The 20,113-nt window shown below is 45.3% G+C and overlaps 1 protein-coding gene across 1 annotated transcript in view; it reads right to left on the reverse strand.

Moving 5' to 3' along the window:
• Positions 1-20,113, reverse strand: part of Nfkb1 (nuclear factor kappa B subunit 1) — a 115,529-nt gene that overhangs the window by 4,463 nt on the left and 90,953 nt on the right. Inside the window, exons 13-24 of the mRNA XM_059266309.1 lie at positions 18,595-18,738; positions 16,977-17,066; positions 15,415-15,597; positions 14,236-14,377; positions 11,965-12,079; positions 6,923-7,124; positions 6,294-6,463; positions 5,876-5,978; positions 3,519-3,643; positions 2,711-2,777; positions 2,220-2,392; positions 358-535 (exon numbers count right to left, since the gene is read on the reverse strand). Of these exons, the coding sequence (XP_059122292.1) occupies positions 358-535; positions 2,220-2,392; positions 2,711-2,777; positions 3,519-3,643; positions 5,876-5,978; positions 6,294-6,463; positions 6,923-7,124; positions 11,965-12,079; positions 14,236-14,377; positions 15,415-15,597; positions 16,977-17,066; positions 18,595-18,738 (1,692 nt within the window). The remainder of the gene's footprint in view (positions 1-357; positions 536-2,219; positions 2,393-2,710; positions 2,778-3,518; positions 3,644-5,875; positions 5,979-6,293; positions 6,464-6,922; positions 7,125-11,964; positions 12,080-14,235; positions 14,378-15,414; positions 15,598-16,976; positions 17,067-18,594; positions 18,739-20,113) is intronic.

A 20,113-nucleotide genomic window follows, 5' to 3' on the forward strand; every position in this document is an offset into this window, starting at 1 on the left:
CCTGAGGGAGGAGGTGGAGGACCTGAGGTCAGGTGGTGTGGAAGGAGGGGCATACATTATGCTTATTGTCTTGTGAACCCAGGGCTATTCATCCTTCTTAGAACCTCTCTTTAAATATAACAAGTATGAGAAATAGTGTTTCTTTAGCCCCCATATCCAATGTTTCCTGGGAATGCAAGTGACCCATGTACCAGTGTGAGTGTCGGTGGGAACTGCCCCTTCATGTGTATGGGAGCATGGCAGTGTGTGCCACATAGGAAGACATGTCCAGGAAAAGCCTGGGAAAGGAACTGTGGCACCATATCACAGCACGGACACCCTGCCCAAGAGCAAAAGGAGATTTCTCAGCCTCTTTACCTATGTGCTGCCTGGTGGAGGAAGATGAGAGAGGCGGCACGTGGGCCTGAGCAGTGGTCACGGGGCTGGAGGCTGTGGTTTCCGGGGTGCAGAAGGCTGCCTGGATCACTTCAATGGCCTCCGTGTAGCCCATCTGTCGCAGGGCCTCCATCAGCTCTTTGATGGTGCCCCCAGAGACCTGTTAGGAAAATGGAGAGTATGTTTGTGTGGTCTAGCCCCTTTGCAGACTGCAAACATCACTGTCTATCCCTTCTTCCCTGTGTCTGCTCCAGAGGGCCAGGTGGGTCTGAAGAGGGCAGGGAAAGGAGTATCTGAGGAAATACAGTGTTTAAGTTCTATTTCCTGTCTTAGACCAAAAACCACCCAGGAAATCACAGGAGAGATGGAGAGGGAGAGATGAGGGAGATGGAGAAGATGAGGGAGAGAGATGGAGAGATGAGAGAGATGGAGAGATGAGGGAGACGGAGAAGATGAGGGAGATGGAGAGATGAGGGAGATGGAGAAGATGAGGGAGATGGAGAAGATGAGGGAGATGGAGAAGATGAGGGAGACGGAGAAGATGAGGGAGACGGAGAAGATGAGGGAGATGGAGAGATGAGGGAGATGGAGAAGATGAGGGAGATGGAGAAGATGAGGGAGATGGAGAAGATGAGGGAGATGGAGAAGATGAGGGAGATGGAGAAGATGAGGGAGACGGAGAAGATGAGGGAGATGGAGAAGATGAGGGAGATGGAGAAGATGAGAGAGATGGAGAAGATGAGGGAGACGGAGAAGATGAGGGAGATGGAGAAGATGAGGGAGACGGAGAAGATGAGAGAGATGGAGAAGATGAGGGAGATGGAGAAGATGAGGGAGACGGAGAAGATGAGAGAGATGGAGAAGATGAGGGAGATGGAGAAGATGAGAGAGATGGAGAAGATGAGGGAGACGGAGAAGATGAGGGAGATGGAGAGATGAGGGAGATGGAGAGATGAGGGAGATGGAGAAGATGAGGGAGATGGAGAAGATGAGAGAGATGAAGAAGATGAGGGAGACGGAGAAGATGAGGGAGACGGAGAGATGAGGGAGATGGAGAGATGAGGGAGATGGAGAGATGAGGGAGATGGAGAAGATGAGGGAGATGGAGAAGATGAGGGAGATGGAGATATGAGGGAGATGGAGAAGATGAGGGAGATGGAGAAGATGAGGGAGATGGAGAAGATGAGGGAGATGCAGAAGATGAGGGAGATGAAGAAGAGGGAGATGGAGAGATAAGGGAGATGGAGAAGATGAGGGACTGGGAAAGAAAAAAAGAGAGGAAAAGAGAGAAAAAAGCTTGTGAGTCCACTGAGGCAGGGAGACTGTTTTCTTGCAGTGATGTCTGTGAGCAGAAACCAGGGGAGACAGCAGCTAACAAGGACAGCCTCATGCACAATCATCTTCCCGTGTTTTTCTACTTTTTGGTTTAGAACTGTTGCAGTAGGAGTCACCTCACAGAAGAGCCCATGGCCCTGGGTCACCCTCTTGGAAACAGGGGTTGTGCATACTGATCTTAGCTTAGAGGGATCCCAGATCTTAGCTTAGAGGGATCCCAGATCTTAGCTTAGAGGGATCCCAGTTATGTGGTCAGTAGCATTTTTTTGTAGGAGAAGGCTCTGAGAATTTGAAAACAGGCAGTGTCTAGAGGTAGGTAATCAGTCTTCTCAGGAAGACAGGTTTCCATCTTGGCCTGGGTTCCTTCACCTCCCAGTGCCCTAGGCAATGGCTGCTTTTCTTTGACAACATCATGATGTAGGGGAGGGGGTTGTGCCCTGGTCAGTCATGTTAACAGTCAACTATGCATAGTTACACATATAACTGCAAATGGCAAGGTGGTGCCTTACCTCATAGTTGTCCATAAGAGTTTTGGAAGGAGCAGGACTCAGCCGGAAGGCGTTATTAAGTATCCCCAGACCTAGCTTCTGGGCCAGAGTGGCCCAGTTTTTGTCTGGATCAGGGATCTCCAGCAGCTTGTAGAGCTGTAGTCTCGTATCTTCTGTTAACTGCTTCATGTCTCCTAAGGAAGAGACACGCTGCTTTAACCTTCCAGGGACAGCCAGTCTGAGAGGATCCATCACTGTCCTTTTGCTCCCTCAACTTCTGACGGAAGCAATGAAGCTTCTAGAAAGTCCAGAGCCCCCGCTGAGCAGCAGCAGTCTATGCTTCTATCAGATCAGGACCAAGCTTTCCCCTTTTCACACCGGGGCTCTTTGATTCTGAGATAAGAACTGAACCTTCTGCAGCACACCCTGGAACATGCTGGCTTTCCTCTCCTCCCCTAAACCACAGCATGGGGGCTACACTGGCTGAGAGAACCTGTTCTGTCACAACTCACCTTGGGGTAGTATATCATCAGATGTGAACACACGCTCATATGGCTTCCCATTTAGTATGTCAAACACCTGTTGGATAGAAAAACATAAGAAAATATTCGCAGAAATGACTTTTAAAAGTCCTTAAGCACAGAGGTTTTCCGGGTGTTCTCTGAAGTTCCTTTGCCGATGGTGCACAGGTTAGGAATGTCATGGGGCACTGCAGTGGGTCAGTCTTCTGTGTTCCCTGTAGGGCACCCCGTCCAGCGAGCGGGCTCCCAGGAGGTGCACAGTGTAGAGAGCAGCTGCCGCATCCCTACAAACCTGACTGTCTCAGCTCTTTCCACTGCCTGCTCTGCTCTCTGGCTCTTTTCTCTCGGCCCAAAGACCTACTGACTGCTCTCTCCCTTAAGTCTAAGCTCAGCTGAGTTTAAAGGAAGAGTTTCAATATGTTTACGGAAATCCACAAGAGAATTCCTAGTTTATCTTATGTTCAGAAACCCTGCACCTAAGTTCTGAGCACACTAGCTTGACGGAGATGGCAAGAATTCTTGTCACGTGCACAGAAAAGGTAATCCTTCTGTGACTTCTGTCTTTTCTAACCTCTCACATCTCAACCCTGATCTGATTAAGCAGCTTTACAGCTGGGGCTCAGTTGACCTAGATCTTTCATGGCTAGGCATTTCAAGATAAACACGCCTCTTGCTCAGCAGACTTCATACAAAGGCTTGTTCTTTAGGGAGAAGAGTGCCAAGAAGGGCCATCTGTTTTTAACATTCCTGAGCCACTGGCTCCCCCCAAACACCGTGAGATGGACTGGGCAGAGCTCACCTGCCAGTTGGCAGCCATGTCCAGGGGTGTGGTGCCTGGCACCACCCCCTCGTCCTCTCCAGCCTGCTCCCACGAGTCGTCCAAGTCATAGAGAGGCTCAAAGTTCTCCACCAGGGGGTCTGCTCCTACGGAGTCAGGCAACACAGTGTATGTAAAATGCAAAGCTTTCAACTTCCAACTGCACACAGGGGTCATATTTCTAACAGCAATTTCCTTTAGCTCATAGAGGCGATTACAGGTTAATGTTTATTTCTAGTAAAATTTAAAACAACTTTTTAAATTTTAATTGACTTTTACTGAAAAGCTATCAAAGGGTGCCCTCTACAGCCAAGGACACCATTACAAACAAAAGACTTCAAATACTCTGACTTGCAACTCTGCAGGATGTATTTGATTGAATGACGCATTTTAATCTAAGAATTAGTAGGCGGCAATTAAGAATTAGTAGGCGGCAATTTATAGGGGCCGGGATGCACCTTCAGGGGTTAAGTCCTGAATCTTCAAATTTACATCTACCCATGCACACATCTCACTCTCTTCTCTTGCTTGCTCAAAACAGCCCATCTGCTTGATGTCTATGACAGCATGGTCAATTTTAGGTGCAGCAATTTTAGGCCCCTAATTTTTAAGCAACAGGAAAATAAATACCAAAAGAACCTTGTGCTAGGTAGGATGTGTTGTTATGGGAAAAAAAAAAAATGTGCTAACAAATCGTGGGAATCTAGCCTGTTCTTCCGCTTCCAGCAAGGAAACAGAAGGAGTAATTCAAATGTTAGTGCCCGTTACCTCTTAAAGCCTTCCTGGCTACTCTGTCAGAGCTCAGTTCAGTATTTGTTGGACAGTGGCAGGCTCAGCACAGCTTTATGGGATAAAGAATTTGCTTCAGTTCTCCTGGCAGGACACCTGACTTGGGCCAGCACTGTGCCGTCTTGCTGCCCTCTGCAGTCTGCGAGCATTACATGGCCAGGAGCATGGTGGAGAAATGGGTTTGAAGAGCTGAGGGCTACACATGTTCCTGAAGAGTCCTGTGGCCTTCATGACCTTCATGACCCTGGGGACGCCAGGGCTAGGCTTTGTCTGATTTTCTTTGATTCACACAAGCTATTATTTGCTACATTTTCATGGTGAATTTAAGTAAAAACTTTTACATTTCTAAATTACGTTTTTACTTCTGAGACAGTATGTATGTATCTTTGATTGGTCCAGAACTATGTAGACCAAACTGGCCTAAGCTTATGGAAATTCTCCTGCCTCAGCTTCCTGAGTGTTGGGACTACAGGTGTGTACCACAATGCCTGGCTTAAGGGACAACTTTTTTTTTTTCAATATAGTCAGTGACTTCCAAAATGACTCATACACATCGCAACCAGGCCCCTTGGGCAAAACAGAGTTCAACTTGACTAAGGAGGAGAGAAAGGCTGCTGCTTATTTCACTTTGTTCTTCTATCTTTACCACACACTCCATATATAATCCAGTTCGCTTGACTCGATGAAGAATGTGCCTTCCACAGATCTTTTCCAAAACAATTTCTGAAGTATATTAGGTTGTCCTGACAGGCCAGAAATGCCAATCTCATTAGCCATGTGTAAATGCAAATGCATAAGGCACCGGAGACACAAGATGAGCTGGAATATTTCCCTATGCTTTACAGGACTAGAGAGCTAACTAGAAAACTGCCTGAGGACCCCAAGCAGAGTAGGAAGAAACAACGCACAGAGGAAAGAAGTGTGCGGGTCCAGGCTGTGGAGGTGTGACTCACAGCTGTCTAGGACACTGAGAGTGGGCCTGCTTGTCTTTCTAGTCTGTCTTCTTGGCGATAAAATGGGATTAAGAACAACAGTACTTATCTCAAAGAGTTACTTTGGATTAAATGTGGTAAAGGAGTGTATGTAGGATGCCAGCATGGTGCCTGGAACACAGTAAAGGCAGTGAATGCTAGCAGGGTTTAATGTCTCATTCACGATAATATGAATACACCACGGCTCATTGGCTTTTCCTATGACTTCAGCTTCTAAGAGACTTCTCTTACAAAAGGAAATATTTAAATCTTTTTCTTCTGGGGACTTGTGATATGACTAGATACAGCTCAAAAGCCTATAGTCACTGACTCAACCTGAATAACCCAAACACAACACAGACAGATGAATCAGAGAACGAAAACAAACACACCATCAAGGTAAGCCCAGGATTACGAGGCCAAGCAGAGCCTCTGCTGTAACTGTGACCAGCCACGTAGTTTTCCTTTACTCACACTCTCCAGGAGCAGAACCCCAGCTGCAGAGGGAAGCTTTGCACTCTCGGGCAGAGTTTGCTTGGCTGATGTCAATGCCCGTCAGTGACCGCCAGGCCATCTTACCTGCTGCTTTGAGAAGAGCTGCCAGTCTGGTGGACCCTCTTCCAGCTGCTATATGTAGAGGTGTGGTCCCATCATAGGTGGTACTGTCCACATGGGCATCGCCCTAAATCCGCCCACAAAGGAAGAGTTAGCAGAAGGCTCTCCTCTCCCCTTGTCTCTACCTCCCGATCTGCACGGCCCCTCAGGTTATATCATTCACCCAATAGCTATACTGGGCTGGCTCTGTCACTGAAGAAGTCCCCAGTTAGAGAGTGGGCTGGAGTGGGGATGCAGGAAGTGGCCTCTCTGAACTCACGCTAAGCAGATGCTAAGCAGAGTTGAATCCTGACAGCACAGCTGGCACTGGCGTCATGCTTTGAAAAGACGTCCCTAAAATTCCCTTGGGGATTTGATTCACGATCACAAGTATGTCCTTTACCTCCAGAAGCAGGCAGCCAGCCAACGAGATGTTGTCGTACTCCACGGCCAGGTGCAGTGCTGTGCGCCCAGACTTCTGCTCCTGAGCATTGACTTCGGCCCCAGCAGCCACGAGTAGCAGCAGACACGGCAAGCTATTGCTCATCACAGCTATGTGGATGGCATTTAGACCTACGGCCAAGCAGAGATACAGATGTGGGCGGGACTGGCAAAACTGGACTGTGGGAAGGAGGGATGCCACTAGCTTGCAGCGCTTCCGGTTTCTGTTCAGGACATGTTTCAAAGGCTCTGAAGGGCCATTGTTCTGCTTCTGGAAGCGACAAGCTCCTATTATGCTCACAGGAGATACTGAGCTACTAAATAAGCATATTCTCAGTATAAATGATGCTTTATATAGTTTAAGACCAGTGTTTGCTTAGGCCTGCTTTTTCCACTTACTAAGTAACACTCCAAATCACCTTTAAAGGGGATTGTTGTGGTAAACAGCAGAAATAGCCACAAGATAGGATGAACTCCAGCTGGCCAAGAGAACATTTATGGGTCCAAGTCAAGGTATACACATTTACCCAGTGCCAAGCAATTGTGTAGAAGCTGAATGGGAAGGTTATGCAGCAAGGAACTAGCCCTTACCTTCCCCGTTGGGGTGGTCAATAAGGAGTGCTGCTTTCCTGTTCTTGAGCAGGATGCTCAGGATCTTATCGTGTCCTTCTCTGGCAGCTAGGTGCAGAACAGAGTTACCCCAGCGGTCCAGAAGGCTCAGGTCAGCCCCAACCCTCAGCAAGTCCTCCACCACATCTTCCTGCTTGGTGATGACGGCCAAGTGCAAAGGAGTCTGGGTAGAGAAGGGGCAGGAGAGTCGTTGGTTGCTTGTGAACATCTGCAGCCACTGGCTGCAGAGTGGTCACTGCAGTATGGCTGTGGGCCATCTGTCACTCCCAGACGAACTCTTGACCTTTGTCAGGAGCTTCCTGTTTCACAGGGCAGGCGCCAAGGCCCAAGGAGGGAGGTGGCATGCAACAGTCAGGAGTACAGGATAATTTAAAATGCTTAGTGGTTTTGCTTTGTCACAGTCCAATTGTTGATATTTTAACTCACCTAGAAGCAAATTTAGGTTTTTGTTTTTTTGTTTTTGTTTTTCTGAGTTTCTGATAGGACTCTATCTACAGCTGGTAATTCTGTACATTATCAAATCCAACCAGAGTTGTGACTTTAATGAAGAAATATAAATAGACTATTGAAAAAAATCAACGAGGGTACCATCCTTCTACAATGGCCTGGAACTACATTTGCTAAATTAGAACACAATGCTGCAGGCTGACTTCAAGAGGTCTGCTGTTACAAGCTATACCTAACATCATCAAAGGTGCTACTGGATTCTAGTTGGTGTAGTTAGGACAATGCAACAGTTTCCCTAAAAAAGCTTGGGCAAAAACCAATCGCAGTTACTGTCCATAACAGGTAACAAAAGGTTTTCCTGACCACAAGGCTGTGCTTCCATGGATACAAATGGGATGCATGCAAAACTGTTTTCAGAAATGAGCAAGGCTAACACAGCCATGAACTGTGTCTGTCAAAGAACTGGAGATCGCAGATAGAGAGTAACACTTCCTTCAGGACAAGCCTGCATACTTCACAAGAGCTTCACAATGAAGTCCAGCTGTGCAGTGAGGACTTGCCCAACCTCCCATGCAGGGAACAGTTCCTGGCTTAGAAGTAGTGACAGGTGGGCCACCAAGACCCAAGATGCCATGGTGATATTTTAGGCTTCTAGATCTAACCCCCAGGATTATATCTTCAACAGTTGTAAAGGGTGGGGCTCAAGTAATCCTTAGGATCTGTCTGTGGAGGTCAGTGCTCAAACTGCCCTAGTACCCCAACTTCTGACACAAACCTACAGGAGGACATGATGCAGACCCTTGCTGCAACCCAGGTGAACAGTGAGCAGCTGGTTAGGGGGCACTACAGCATTCTCTTTGGGATCAATGACAATAAACCAGCTGTCCATGGAACTGCACAGGTAAATGCTGTAAAGAGCCAAGACAGGAATCCAGTCTGCTTACACATTTACGAGTGTGCTCGTGACTGTTTATGTATTCATTCACTCATTTTAGAGACAGGGTCTTCTTTGTCACCCAGGCTGCATTTGAACCTCTATGCTCAAGGAGTCTTCCTGCCTCAGCTTCCCAAATAACAAGAACCACAAACATATACCACCATGTTTGGCTTGGGAAAAAACCTACAGAGCTAGCTATCCATATGTACACACATGTAAAATTAGTAAAATCTGATTCAGATATGTGGATTGTATCTGTTGCGATTTTTTAACTGTAATATTGTGTTAAGCAAGATATAACTGGTGGGTGAAACTAGGTAAATGAACTTCCAGTTTACTCTTAGGAAATACATAGGCTCTTAGTTTAATTTTGCAATAACTATGAATCTGTAAGTTATTTTATACTGAAAATTAAGGGAAAGGCTAATGCAAGGAAATATATATATAGTATATATATAAAATAATAGTGTGGACTGTGTGAATATACTAAAAAATACATGTCATTCAAATGTACATGTATGTAGTCAACACTCAGGAAAGGACTCTTCCCATAAACATAACAGCTACATTTGGGAATAGGGACCTGTCAGATTCTAGGCAAGGTAATTTTGAGTTCTTAAAATACATCCTTTTATGCTATTTAAAAAATTATGCATATATTGAATTTACAATAATTAAAAACATAGAACAAAAATAAGTGCATGGAAAACCTCCTATAACATCTTATGGGAATTTACGTAAATAAAACAACCCATGCCAAACACTGGGCAAATGCAAGAAGGGACTATAGCTTAAAGAATGATTTCAGAAAAGTCCTTTCTGTACCACACTGTGGCATGAATGTGTCTCTCTCTAGAGAGTGCTGGGGACAGGGATTTGATCATGACAGATGGTCACAGAAATGCACTGTGATTAGTGAAAGATATTTGGGGAAAATGTCTAAGATTATTTACAAATAATCCAAATTACTTGGAGAACTGTATAGTTTTCTGTCAAGAATGGTTATTAAGTTAGGTGTGGTGGTGCACGTCTATAATTACAGCTCTGGGGAGGTGGAGGCAGGAGGATTGCCATGAATTTGGGGTCATTCTGGCCTATACAATGAGTTCCAATCTAGCCTGGCTTATGTATCTTGTACAAACAAACAAACACCCCAAATATCAAAAGAAAAGAGTTAACAAGCTGGGTGTTGGGGACATACATTTGTAATCCCAGCACTACCTAGGCTATCTATCAAGTTCCAGGCTAGCTCCGAACACAGGAATACCCTCCCTCAAAAACAAAGCAACTCCACAAAGCCAACAACAAAACCCAACAGTTACCAGAGGAAAAAAAGTTACCTGTCAGTCAGTCAGTATGTGCTTGAGGCTAAGTCAAGGGCACTGCAGGGAATGGAGAGGCTCTGTTTACTAAGCGGTGGGAAAAATGGGGTGGTGTGTGTGTGAGAGGAGATGGGGGGGGGGGACACGGACGGGGGATGGACGGGGGACGGGGGGAGGTGGAGGACGGGGGTGGGGGGGGGACGACCTGAGGGGCTCCAAATCAGAGAGGCCTTTGCCTTCAGCACTCTGGAGAGGCTCCCTACACGGAAAGCTGGTTCCCACACAACAGAGCCCAGCTCTAACCCCACTGAGCTTGCTTTTGCAGATCCTGTCTGTCAACAGAACAAGGGCTTCCTGGAACCCAGCCTCCAGGCGGTGGAGGGAGCGGTCTTTGAAAGGAGGGCTGGGGAGCCACAACATCCTCTTCCTAGTTTATTCTTATCCTTGTGATGGGCAAAAACGCAGTCAGCCTAAAAGCTTGGGAAATGAAACTTTTGGGGCCAAATGACGTTCCAAATACTTCTAATACCCCAAGATGGCGTGGAAGGTTGAGAAACAGTTCTTGACATACACAGCTAAAATAACTCTTTTCCCAGTTATTTCAGGTTCAGTGAAAGCCCTCAGCTTTCCCCTCATCTCGCTCACTGTAGACGGAAAGTGTGGAGTGCTGTGGAAAGCAGTTATGTTCCTCTGAGAGGAGAGCTCTCGGGTGAAGACCTCCTTCCCGAGAGCTACAGGCCAATGTTTTAGCATTTTCTTTGGTGCTGAGGACTGAACCCAAAGCTTTGCACGTGCTAGTTAAAAACTCTCACAGATCCACTCTCAGTCTCCAGTTTAGAATTTGCAAAGTAATTTAAAAATGCTGAATTAAAAATAAGCAGTAATTTAATGATTTCCTTTAAAAGAAAATGAATTTTTAGATTTTTTTTTTTTTTTGTGTGTACAGTTAATTTCTTTCTTTTTGTGTGTGGGTGCAGGCACATGTGTGCCACAGCATGCATGTAGAGGTCAGAGAATAACCGTGGGTATTGGTCCTTGCCTCCCACCTTGCTTTGAGGCAGGGTCTCTTGATCCTGGCTGCATACTGCCAGATTCTCACCCTGCTCCTGCCGTGACAGGGGAGTGCTACTGAACCCGGCTCTGTGAGGTTCAGGGGAGCTGAACCCCTGAACACCCGCACACGTGGACCCATCTCCCCAGTTCTTTTTCTATTCTTTTAAAATAATGAATTTTTTTCTTTAAAATGAGATCGCATGCCAGGAACTGTGGCACATGCCTATCTATCCTAGCATTCAGGAGGCTGAGGCCATCCTGGGCTACACAGCTGAGGTGGGGGGCAGGGGGGAGAGAGGGAGGGAGATAGGAAGAGACAGAGAAAGAGGGGAGGGAGAGAGGGAGGGAAGGAGACAGAGAGAGAAAAACTGGGGGGATATGAAGAAGTGGAAACGACTTGTTTTAAAAACAGAGTGATGTGGTGCGTTCTCAGCTCTGGGGTAATCCCAAGCCCATCCTGGCCATAGTAATCAGAAGGACACTCTGGTCAAGTGAGTGCTAAGAGTAACATAAAAGCTAACAAGAGGGCAAGATCCAGAGAGAGGGGACCTGAGGGGTAGGAAAGGGCGTGGGCTGGGGACAATGAGAGGGGCAGAGAGAGGAGGGAGCCCTCAGAGCAGGCCGCCATCTTGGCTCCGGCCTGGCTCTCAGCATCCCGTACCTATGCTTTGGTTCTACCTGTGGAGTTTCTATTTTTTGCTTTACCCTAAAATCTCCAGCTGGCCTCAGCTGATGATGCTGTCTCTGGCAGCCCGTCTAACTCAAACCTGAGCTGGACAGAACACTGGTGCTCAGAGAGTTGCTTACTGAGGGCCTCCTTCCTGTTCCTGGAACCTTCCATTGCCTGATGCTCTGACTCCAGAATCTTTACCTGATGCAGCTGTCCAAGTACCTCTCACTAGACTCAAAATTCTTATAAAGTACTGATTTTTCAACTTGACTTTCTTCATAGCTGTGACTTTTTTTCTAGGTTCTCCTTCCAAACAGTATCAACTCTGAATTCTAGAGCTTAGAGTTCACCTTTTCCAGAGGGGTACTGAATTTCAGTGTGGGGTTATTGCTATGAAACCCACGATCCAGAGTTTCTCATTTAGAAAATAACATTCCAAACTGAAGACACTTTTAAGATATCACCTACAAAAGGTTTTGTTTCCTTTTCTTGTTATCATTACTAAAAACAGCACACAGATGTATTACAAAATAATGCCTTTTAATTCAGTGATTGCCTTGAGATTTCTGCCTACCTGATACAGATCATTTCTCATGTTGATGATGTCATCACAGATCAAACCAGATGTGACTTCCAGCAGATCCCTCACAAGCTGAGCATGAAGGTGGATGATGGCTAAGTGTAAGACACTGGAATGAAATACAGTGGCAACAGTTAACTAGGGGTTAACAAATGACAATAACAAAACATTTCAAGGAATGATTAGAATTGAAGACTGAATCCAGCTGTTGTGCATGGCTTTCTTTGGCCCTATCATGTTTTAAATCTGCAAAATATACTGATCTGAGGTGACACATTTCCTCTCCTACTGTCTTTCTCAGGCTGTGTGACACTCACTGATGGCACACCCATCTGACTCTGGAACAAACACATGAAGTGCAAAGGCACCCACCCTGGCTGAAGACCAAATGGTCCTAGGTTCAGGCCAGTTCTGCCTGTGCCCCTGACCCAGGCAGTTCTCCCCATCTCTCCCTCATGTAAAGACAGTGAACAAAAGTCAATGCCCAGGCTTAGGAACAGCTCAGGAAATCTTAGTTGCCTAGCTCTCTTCCTCCGAAACAATGGGAAGTGATTTTTATTTTTAAACAAGCCCTGAAATCATTCACTAGAAAGACTTCTCAGGGAAGGTCACGAGTTGCTCTTTAGAACCCCCTACGCCAATATTAACCCCAAGGAGTTCATACACACTTTGATGAGAAACAATCCAGCCTACAGCTCAGGGCTTCACTGTTGCTCTTGGTGGAATGCTGGCAGAAGGTTCTTAAGAAGTGATGTAGACATGATGTTCACACATTGAGTAAAAGGACTTGCTTCAAAAGATGCCTAAACATTTCCATGTGCAGCTCAGCATTTCACAGAAGTGCATCCCCTCCCCTTTGGCTCCTCATACCCTCCTGGGAACTCCCCCAATACCAGAGGGCTCTATATTTTTTCATTATTGTATTTTCTATGATGACTAATAGTCACGAGGCTCATATATCAGCCAAATATGACAAATTGAGTGAAGATCAGAGGTCTATACTCCTAAGTGGATTCCTCTATCTCCCAGGTCTCATGCCTTGGCTTCTCAGAGAGCCTGCTTGTTTAAGTCTCGAGGGGGGCTCTGTATCTGTATCTTGCATGGTCAAGAAAGGCCACTGTCTCAGATGCTCCATGAATGTCCAGGGTCATTACACATGTCCTTGCTTTTCTCTCCACATACTTGCTGGATTGCATTTGCCTGGCATCCTTTCCACAATCCTTCCTTAAGACACCAGCATCCCTTTTCTTCACATTTATGTCCTCATCAAACTCATCAATTCAGCAGGTCCTTAAAGATGTCACTTGAAGCACCCATGTCCTGCCTGGGTTAGCTGCTCTGTTTTGTGGTTATTTGCTATTGAATGTTAATTGGATGCTTTTCCCCTAAAGATGCCTTCTGCTAGTCAGGGCTTTACACAGAGAAGGTTGTCTGGGTTCCTCTCGTACTGTAGAACAAGGCCAGTGGTTATACCACATCCTTGGTTACGCCACAAGCGACGAGGACAAAGGTCTCTGTATGAAACCCCTGAGGTTGGCATTCTCCAAAATTCTAACAAATTCTGTTTTTAAGCTGAGACTTAACACACAGCACTCCGGAATGTTTCCACCGAAAAGGACTTTCAGTGTTGATGCTATTTTAGGATCATTTAGATACAGCACTTGAATCTCAAGACTGCTGGCTCTGGCTATTTTTATAGGCTTTTAGATCATTTCAGAAGTCTCAATGAAAGGACTAAGAGAACTGTTTTAGAAGGGAGCCAGGTGGCTTTGCAAACAGAACCTCAGGAACAGACAGCAGGTGTGGTGTCTGGAATGTCTGACTCCCACGCAGCATGGCCTGGAGCTGAGGCAGAGTGCGATCCCCTCACCTACTGGTGAACATTAACAGAGGCCGCAGAGGAGGAGCAGTAACTAGGAAGGAGTGGCATTTCCTATTATTTACTGTGCTGATACTGTTGTTGTCACCGGGCGCTTCCCGGTACAAGACAATAATGCTTTAGGGACTCGGCAGGACTGTCAATAATTCTCTCAATTATTTTGATAAATAAAGCAAGGGTTTAACACCCAACATGCAATCCACACAGCTGAGTCTTCTTGCCTAGAGACACCATATGTTAGGGCTCATCAGATGAGGGTGCACCTGGAGAAGCACGTTGTTTCTACTCCAGCTCCCAGGAGCACTAGCCGGCATGTCGGCCAATGCCTCGTCCTCGTCCCTGTCCCCAGACAGTGCTGGCTGTGCAGCCGTCCTGACGTCACTCACCTGTCCCCATTCTCATCCTGCACCGCAGTGAGATGGCGCTGCACAGCCAGCAGCATCTTCACATCCCCTGTCACCGCGTAGTCGAAAAGGGCATTGGCATGCCGCTTGGCGAGCTGCAGAGCCTTCTCAAGAAAGAGGTTATCTGCAAGGCAATGTCCACAACCACAGCTGAGTCTCATTCGCTTGCTCGCCCTACACGCATGGCATGGCACACCATTTTAGTTGAAAATGCTCCTTTTGGTGCTTCTGGACTGGGGTGACTAGAAAAAGCACAATTGGGCATTGTCTCACTGACAGATAGTATAGTCAAGAGATTGATTTCAACGTGTCTGTGGGCCATGAGGGCAATTTAGAAATATCTGCTATTTCAAGGAAAACAATCAGTGTCTATGATTTACAGGGAGTAATCAATCTCAGGGTAATTGGATTTTGCCATGATTTTCAATAATCAATCGTTTTATAAGCTAATCTGCTTCTGGAATCCAGTCTGAGTCAAAGTGAAGAAACATGCCCTCTGGCTTCAGACAGAATCTCAGAGAGCCACTGGTGTCTTTGGAGAATTCATTCTCTTAAGGTCAAGGGGCTCATCTAACCTGTTTTGATATGGCTCCATGGACATACATTGTGGATCTCAAAAGAGGTATTAAAAAAAAAAACAGAAAAAAGAAAACACTTGATAGTAATGGTATGTGGCCTCCATGTCTAAAGAGTTACTCTCTCTTTCCGGATGATGTCTGACCTAGAAATATGACATACGCTAATGAGGCCTGTTCAAAGGAAACATTTCCTTTAAATTCTGCTTTTTCAAGGAGGGCAGGAGAACAAAAATAAAAGCCTCGTTTTCAGGCAAACTTCTTCTATATGGCAGCTGAGCTGGCTGCTGGGAGGGGCTAGTGAAGGATGTGGACACTCTTCTGTGTCACCTGGGCTAGGGACAAAGTGAATTGCCTCTTCTAATACCCAGAGCTGCATATGACCAGGCAATGGACTACAAGCTTCCGCATGAAGAAGACACTTCTTGGAAGGCACACGACACCTTGCAGAGCGCTCAGATGAGCTGCTGACCCATCATCTTTAGATTAACAGGAAGGAAACCCATGTTGTGGAGACAGCTGCCTGTACCTAGAACTGCACCGTCCCCAGCTGCCCGTAGAAACCCTTGTGGGCATGCCCACCTACCCTGAAACCCAGCATCCCATTCCTTGTCTTCCACGGTGGATGTCAGTGCAACTGTATCGGTCTTGGTGCTGGACATGCCAGGTTCCTTATCTTCTTCTGCTGTTTCCTTCTCAGAGACATTTAGAATCTCTCCGTCACCACTCTTGTCTTTAGGGTTATTTTTCAATTCTGTGTTTATGGTTCCTAGGATAAATGCAAAAACATCAGCTTTTTCTTAGTAAAATCTATTAATCAAACTATAACTCACAGTTTTAACATAGGGCAGAAAAAAGAAAGAAAGCAGGTTTATTGAAAATGGAAAAATATGAATGTTCATAACATAAACAATATGTTCTGGACATATTTTATATTTATTCATTTATTTACTTTTGGAGACAGGGTCTTGCTGTATAGCTCTGGTGGGCCTTGAACTCACTCTGTAGACCAGGCTGACCTCAAACTTACAGAGATCCGCCTGGCTCTGCCTCCCGAGTGCTGGGATTAAAGGTGTGTGCCACAACTCTCGGCATGTTTTGGAAATATTTTAAATATTCAGAAACATTTAAAAGATCATCTTCCAAACACTCCTATCTGATTTGCAGCCAGATGTGGCTTCTCATCCCCATAACCTCCTCCCTTGCACCCAGGAGGCAGAAGCAAGAGAAACACCACAAGGCCAAGGTTACACAGTGACATTCTCTCGCAAACAAAAAGAGGGAATGAATCTCATTTTATTTGTGAGGGAGAAAAACAAGATGAAGTTCTGCACGCTGAAAGTTAGCTGAAGAAAATGGAAAGTTCTTGAAGGCCATTCTTTCTCTTTCCCAGTGCTGAGTGACAAGGGAAACCACAGAGCTCATCTCCACTCAGTCTGGCCGTCTCCACCTCTGATCACGCTGTTGATGGAACCATGTTCTGTGACAGGTAGGACAAGGCCACCCAAGGCTCCTGGGCAGGCCTGGTACAAAACCGAGTTCTACCACCACCAGCACTGTGTCTTCTGAACCGCAGCTTCTGTCCAGACTGTACCAAGACAAGTATTCTCCTTGCATAAGGGTCATGAAGTCACAGTTAATGGAAACAATCATTATCTGATTATAGGATAAACTACAATGTCAGTTAAGATCTTTAAAAAAGGTTACAGTGATGTATGCATCTGGCACAAACATGTAGTATATATGAAAGGTTTTATAGAATAATTTCCATGGCTACAAGAATATACCTTTATATAAACTACGAGCAGACCATAACCACAGATACTTAGAGGATGTGTGTGAGTGGAAAAGACCAATCCTCTCAAATGAAAACTAATTTCAAAAGGATAGCACTTGAGGTGAAAAGACAGACAGGAAAGGTGATGTTTTTATGTTTGGATAGTCAAGTGTATTCTTTTTTACATTGTGTCTCTGCCTTATTTCCATTCATGCAATGTCATCAGTAAATATATAAGTGTTAGGAGTATTCCTTATGCTGTCCTAGAATTATACAAAAATAAGAATTTACTGGAAAGTTATTTTCTAAAACTTTTAAAGATGACACTGTTGTCTGTGCATTTTCTTCCTTGGTATTCAAGTCTGACTTACCATGGGTGATCCCAGCGTTGGATTTAGTGGCTCCAGGATGGAATGTAATCCCACTGTAAGCAGGAAATCCGTAGTGCGAGAAGCCATACCCTGAGCCAGCAATGAGACAAAGGAACATCAGGGAGACTGTTAACAGACTGGGTACACACTCAGGGGAACAAGCCGTGGTGTGGCACAGTGCCAGCCTACACAGGTTTCGCCCAAGAGTTAGTAGAATACACTGTGGGAAAAGACAGGTGAATTCCACTGTGGCAACACAGTGCCCAGACTGGCAGCTCAGAGAAGTTGATGCTGAGAAGGTCCTTTCCTCCCGAGTGAAGGGGAACAGCTAACAGCAAGTAGTCACACGAAGAGCTACATGAAAATAGTTAAATAAGATGACCCCTGGTGAGAAAACCCCAAATCCAATAATAGACTGATGCCTTAATGGACAAAATGGCCTCCACTTTCATTTTCATTCTTTTTGGTGGAAGAATGAACTGATAAAGTTCCCCAGAGGAGCAGTCAGCACGTAACACCACACACTCTGATGTGACAGTTTAAGTTACCTGGAAGAAATGGAAAGCCATGCTCAGCACAGCATATTACACAGAAAACAGGAAACAGCGTTCAAGTCAGTTGTGCTATAAGGGTTTTCACTCAATCTGGTATGAGTCATTAAGCATGATACTTAATCATGCTTCTATAAGAACTGTATTACCATGAGAAACTAACTGCTCAAGCTAACAGCAGAAACAAACACAGCACCCATCACTCTACGTCTACAATTGTGGTGTAATGATAATAAAAATCTAATATAAATAAATGGTTGAAAACCCATGCATGAGGATCACAGCTGTAGCCAGAAGCTCATAAATATTTATTGTAATATATGCATGGCAAAATTAGAAGTAGTTCATCCACATAGCATCATAGTGCTTTCCTGCTAACTCTTCAGTGGTAGGATTTTCTGTGACTCAGTGTTCTACAGTGTAGTGTCTAGAGTCTGCAGTATTGTGTAGAGGTATATATTACACATCTACCATGTAACAGGTATGATTGTTGTTTTAATGTTTCCCAGCATAATACAACAATTGCTCCTCCAAAAGAGGGGGTAATACTCAAAAATTATTTGAGAAAGGTATCTTCTACATAAATGCTTCAGTTGACTTTTCCTTTTTACAGTTTTGGGGATTGCCCATTATCCTGATATACATGGTCCAAGACCCCCTAAAACTGATGCACACAGACCTATGGTAAAGTTCACAATGTAAAAAGACAGGAGATGAACAACAATAATCACAGGAACAGGGCAGTTATAACAACAGGCTGCACTAACAGTTTGGGGCATGTGGTCTCTCTCGGCAAGACAATGGTAGTATTTTTAGACTCAGGCTGACCGCGGGCAACTGAACCGCAGAAAGTGAAACTGGATAGGGGAGGAGCCACTGTACTGTAAGGTGAACACACACTCCTTTGACAAAACTTTACATTTGTAGGAAAATGTCCATTAATTTAAAATCTCATAATTAGTAATGTCACCGCCACTCAAGCAGGAGACATGCTTGGAAACCTGGGAAAGGAAACTATCCCCTCACCAACATGAAAAGGCTTTCGACACAAGAGACTTTTCTCATACCTGGGCCGGGACTTCCGGTACTCCCTCCACCGCCGCCACTACCAAACATGCCTCCACCACCAGCTCCGGCTCCACTGCCACCGCCGAAACTGTCTGAGAAGTTGGGCATGAGCTTCTGGCGCTTCCTCTGCACTTCCTCTTTGTCTGTATTTACAGGAAGGGAAACCAGAGGGGAAAGACTGATTGGGTCCCACCAGCAGCCACAGAGAGACTATTGATTCTCAGGATATTTTTAAATCCTTAAAGGGAAATAGAGGGCACCCAAGGAGGAAGCATGATACTTATTCCAGTGGGCATGAAGACCAAGACCAGCCTTGACGACCACAGCTCAACACACACCCAACTCCACTGGGCAACATCTTCTAAGTTCCCAGTGTTAACAAGTTTGTGAAAGAGCTGATTGCTCTTCAAGATCTAGATAACCCAAAGATGCACAATCTTTTTAAAAAGCACTTCCATTTATTTATTTATATTTATTTATTTATTTATTTATTTATTTATTTATTTATTTATTTATTTATTTATTTATTTATTTTGAAATAGGGTCTCACCATATATAGCCCTAGCTGCCTGGAACTCACTATGTAGACCAGTCTGGCTTCAAACACACACAGATTTAACTGCCTCTGTTACTTGAGTACTAGGATTAGAGGCATGCGCTGCCATACCCAGCCAACATTGTAAACACTTGTTCTTGCACATCTAAGACAATTATGATGAACCAGCTAACATTTATTATGTACATACACTGAGCTAGGTGCTGGAATAAAGAGATGTATGACCCAACATCTCTGCTGTCAAGGACCCTATGATGGTATGCATGTGAAAACTTAATGGAGCAGATTCATGGTCTGTTAAACTTCTGTAAAGACCAAAGACCTTATGTGAGAAGAACAGGGGATATTCTGGCAAGCGGACATGGAGGGATTTCTCAAAGTAATAACATGGATGGGGTGCTTTTGACAATAAAGGCAAACATTTTGGCTGGAGTGAAAAGTTAGTATAAGAAATTCTTGAGAAGTAAGGTGGACTCAGGTCACACACATTGGGGAGTCTCAGGAATATGAACCTAAGGGTCTTGCTTAGAGGAGAGTTACTGAATGTCTCAGAGAATGATGTGTATAGGACAGTATGTAAGGGAGCTACATCTGTCACTGTATATAGGACTTTCTAGAAACTCCAAGGAAGACTGCAGACGTGAGCAATGGAGACCTGTTCCTTCTTGACTATTGTGACAAGAGAAATAGATAGATCCTGGGAACACAGAGAAGGCCTACAGGTTCGTGACTGACGGTTTGGCCCCTAGGGTCTCAGATCAAATATAGAGACTGCCTCTGGGACAGTGGCCTGTCCAGGTGTACGTGCCTTGAGACTTGGACTGCTGCTCCTCATGGGGTTCTCTAGTTCTTGTTTCTCACTGTCTGTGTTCTCATTAGCCAAGGTGTCCTCTATGATTCTGTGACTGCCCTCAGTTCCATCATGGCCTGTGTGGCCATCAGCCACTCTGCTCTCAGTCCGT

Source organism: Peromyscus eremicus, chromosome 6, assembly GCF_949786415.1.
Source record: "Peromyscus eremicus chromosome 6, PerEre_H2_v1, whole genome shotgun sequence".
Classification (NCBI taxonomy): domain Eukaryota; kingdom Metazoa; phylum Chordata; class Mammalia; order Rodentia; family Cricetidae; genus Peromyscus; species Peromyscus eremicus.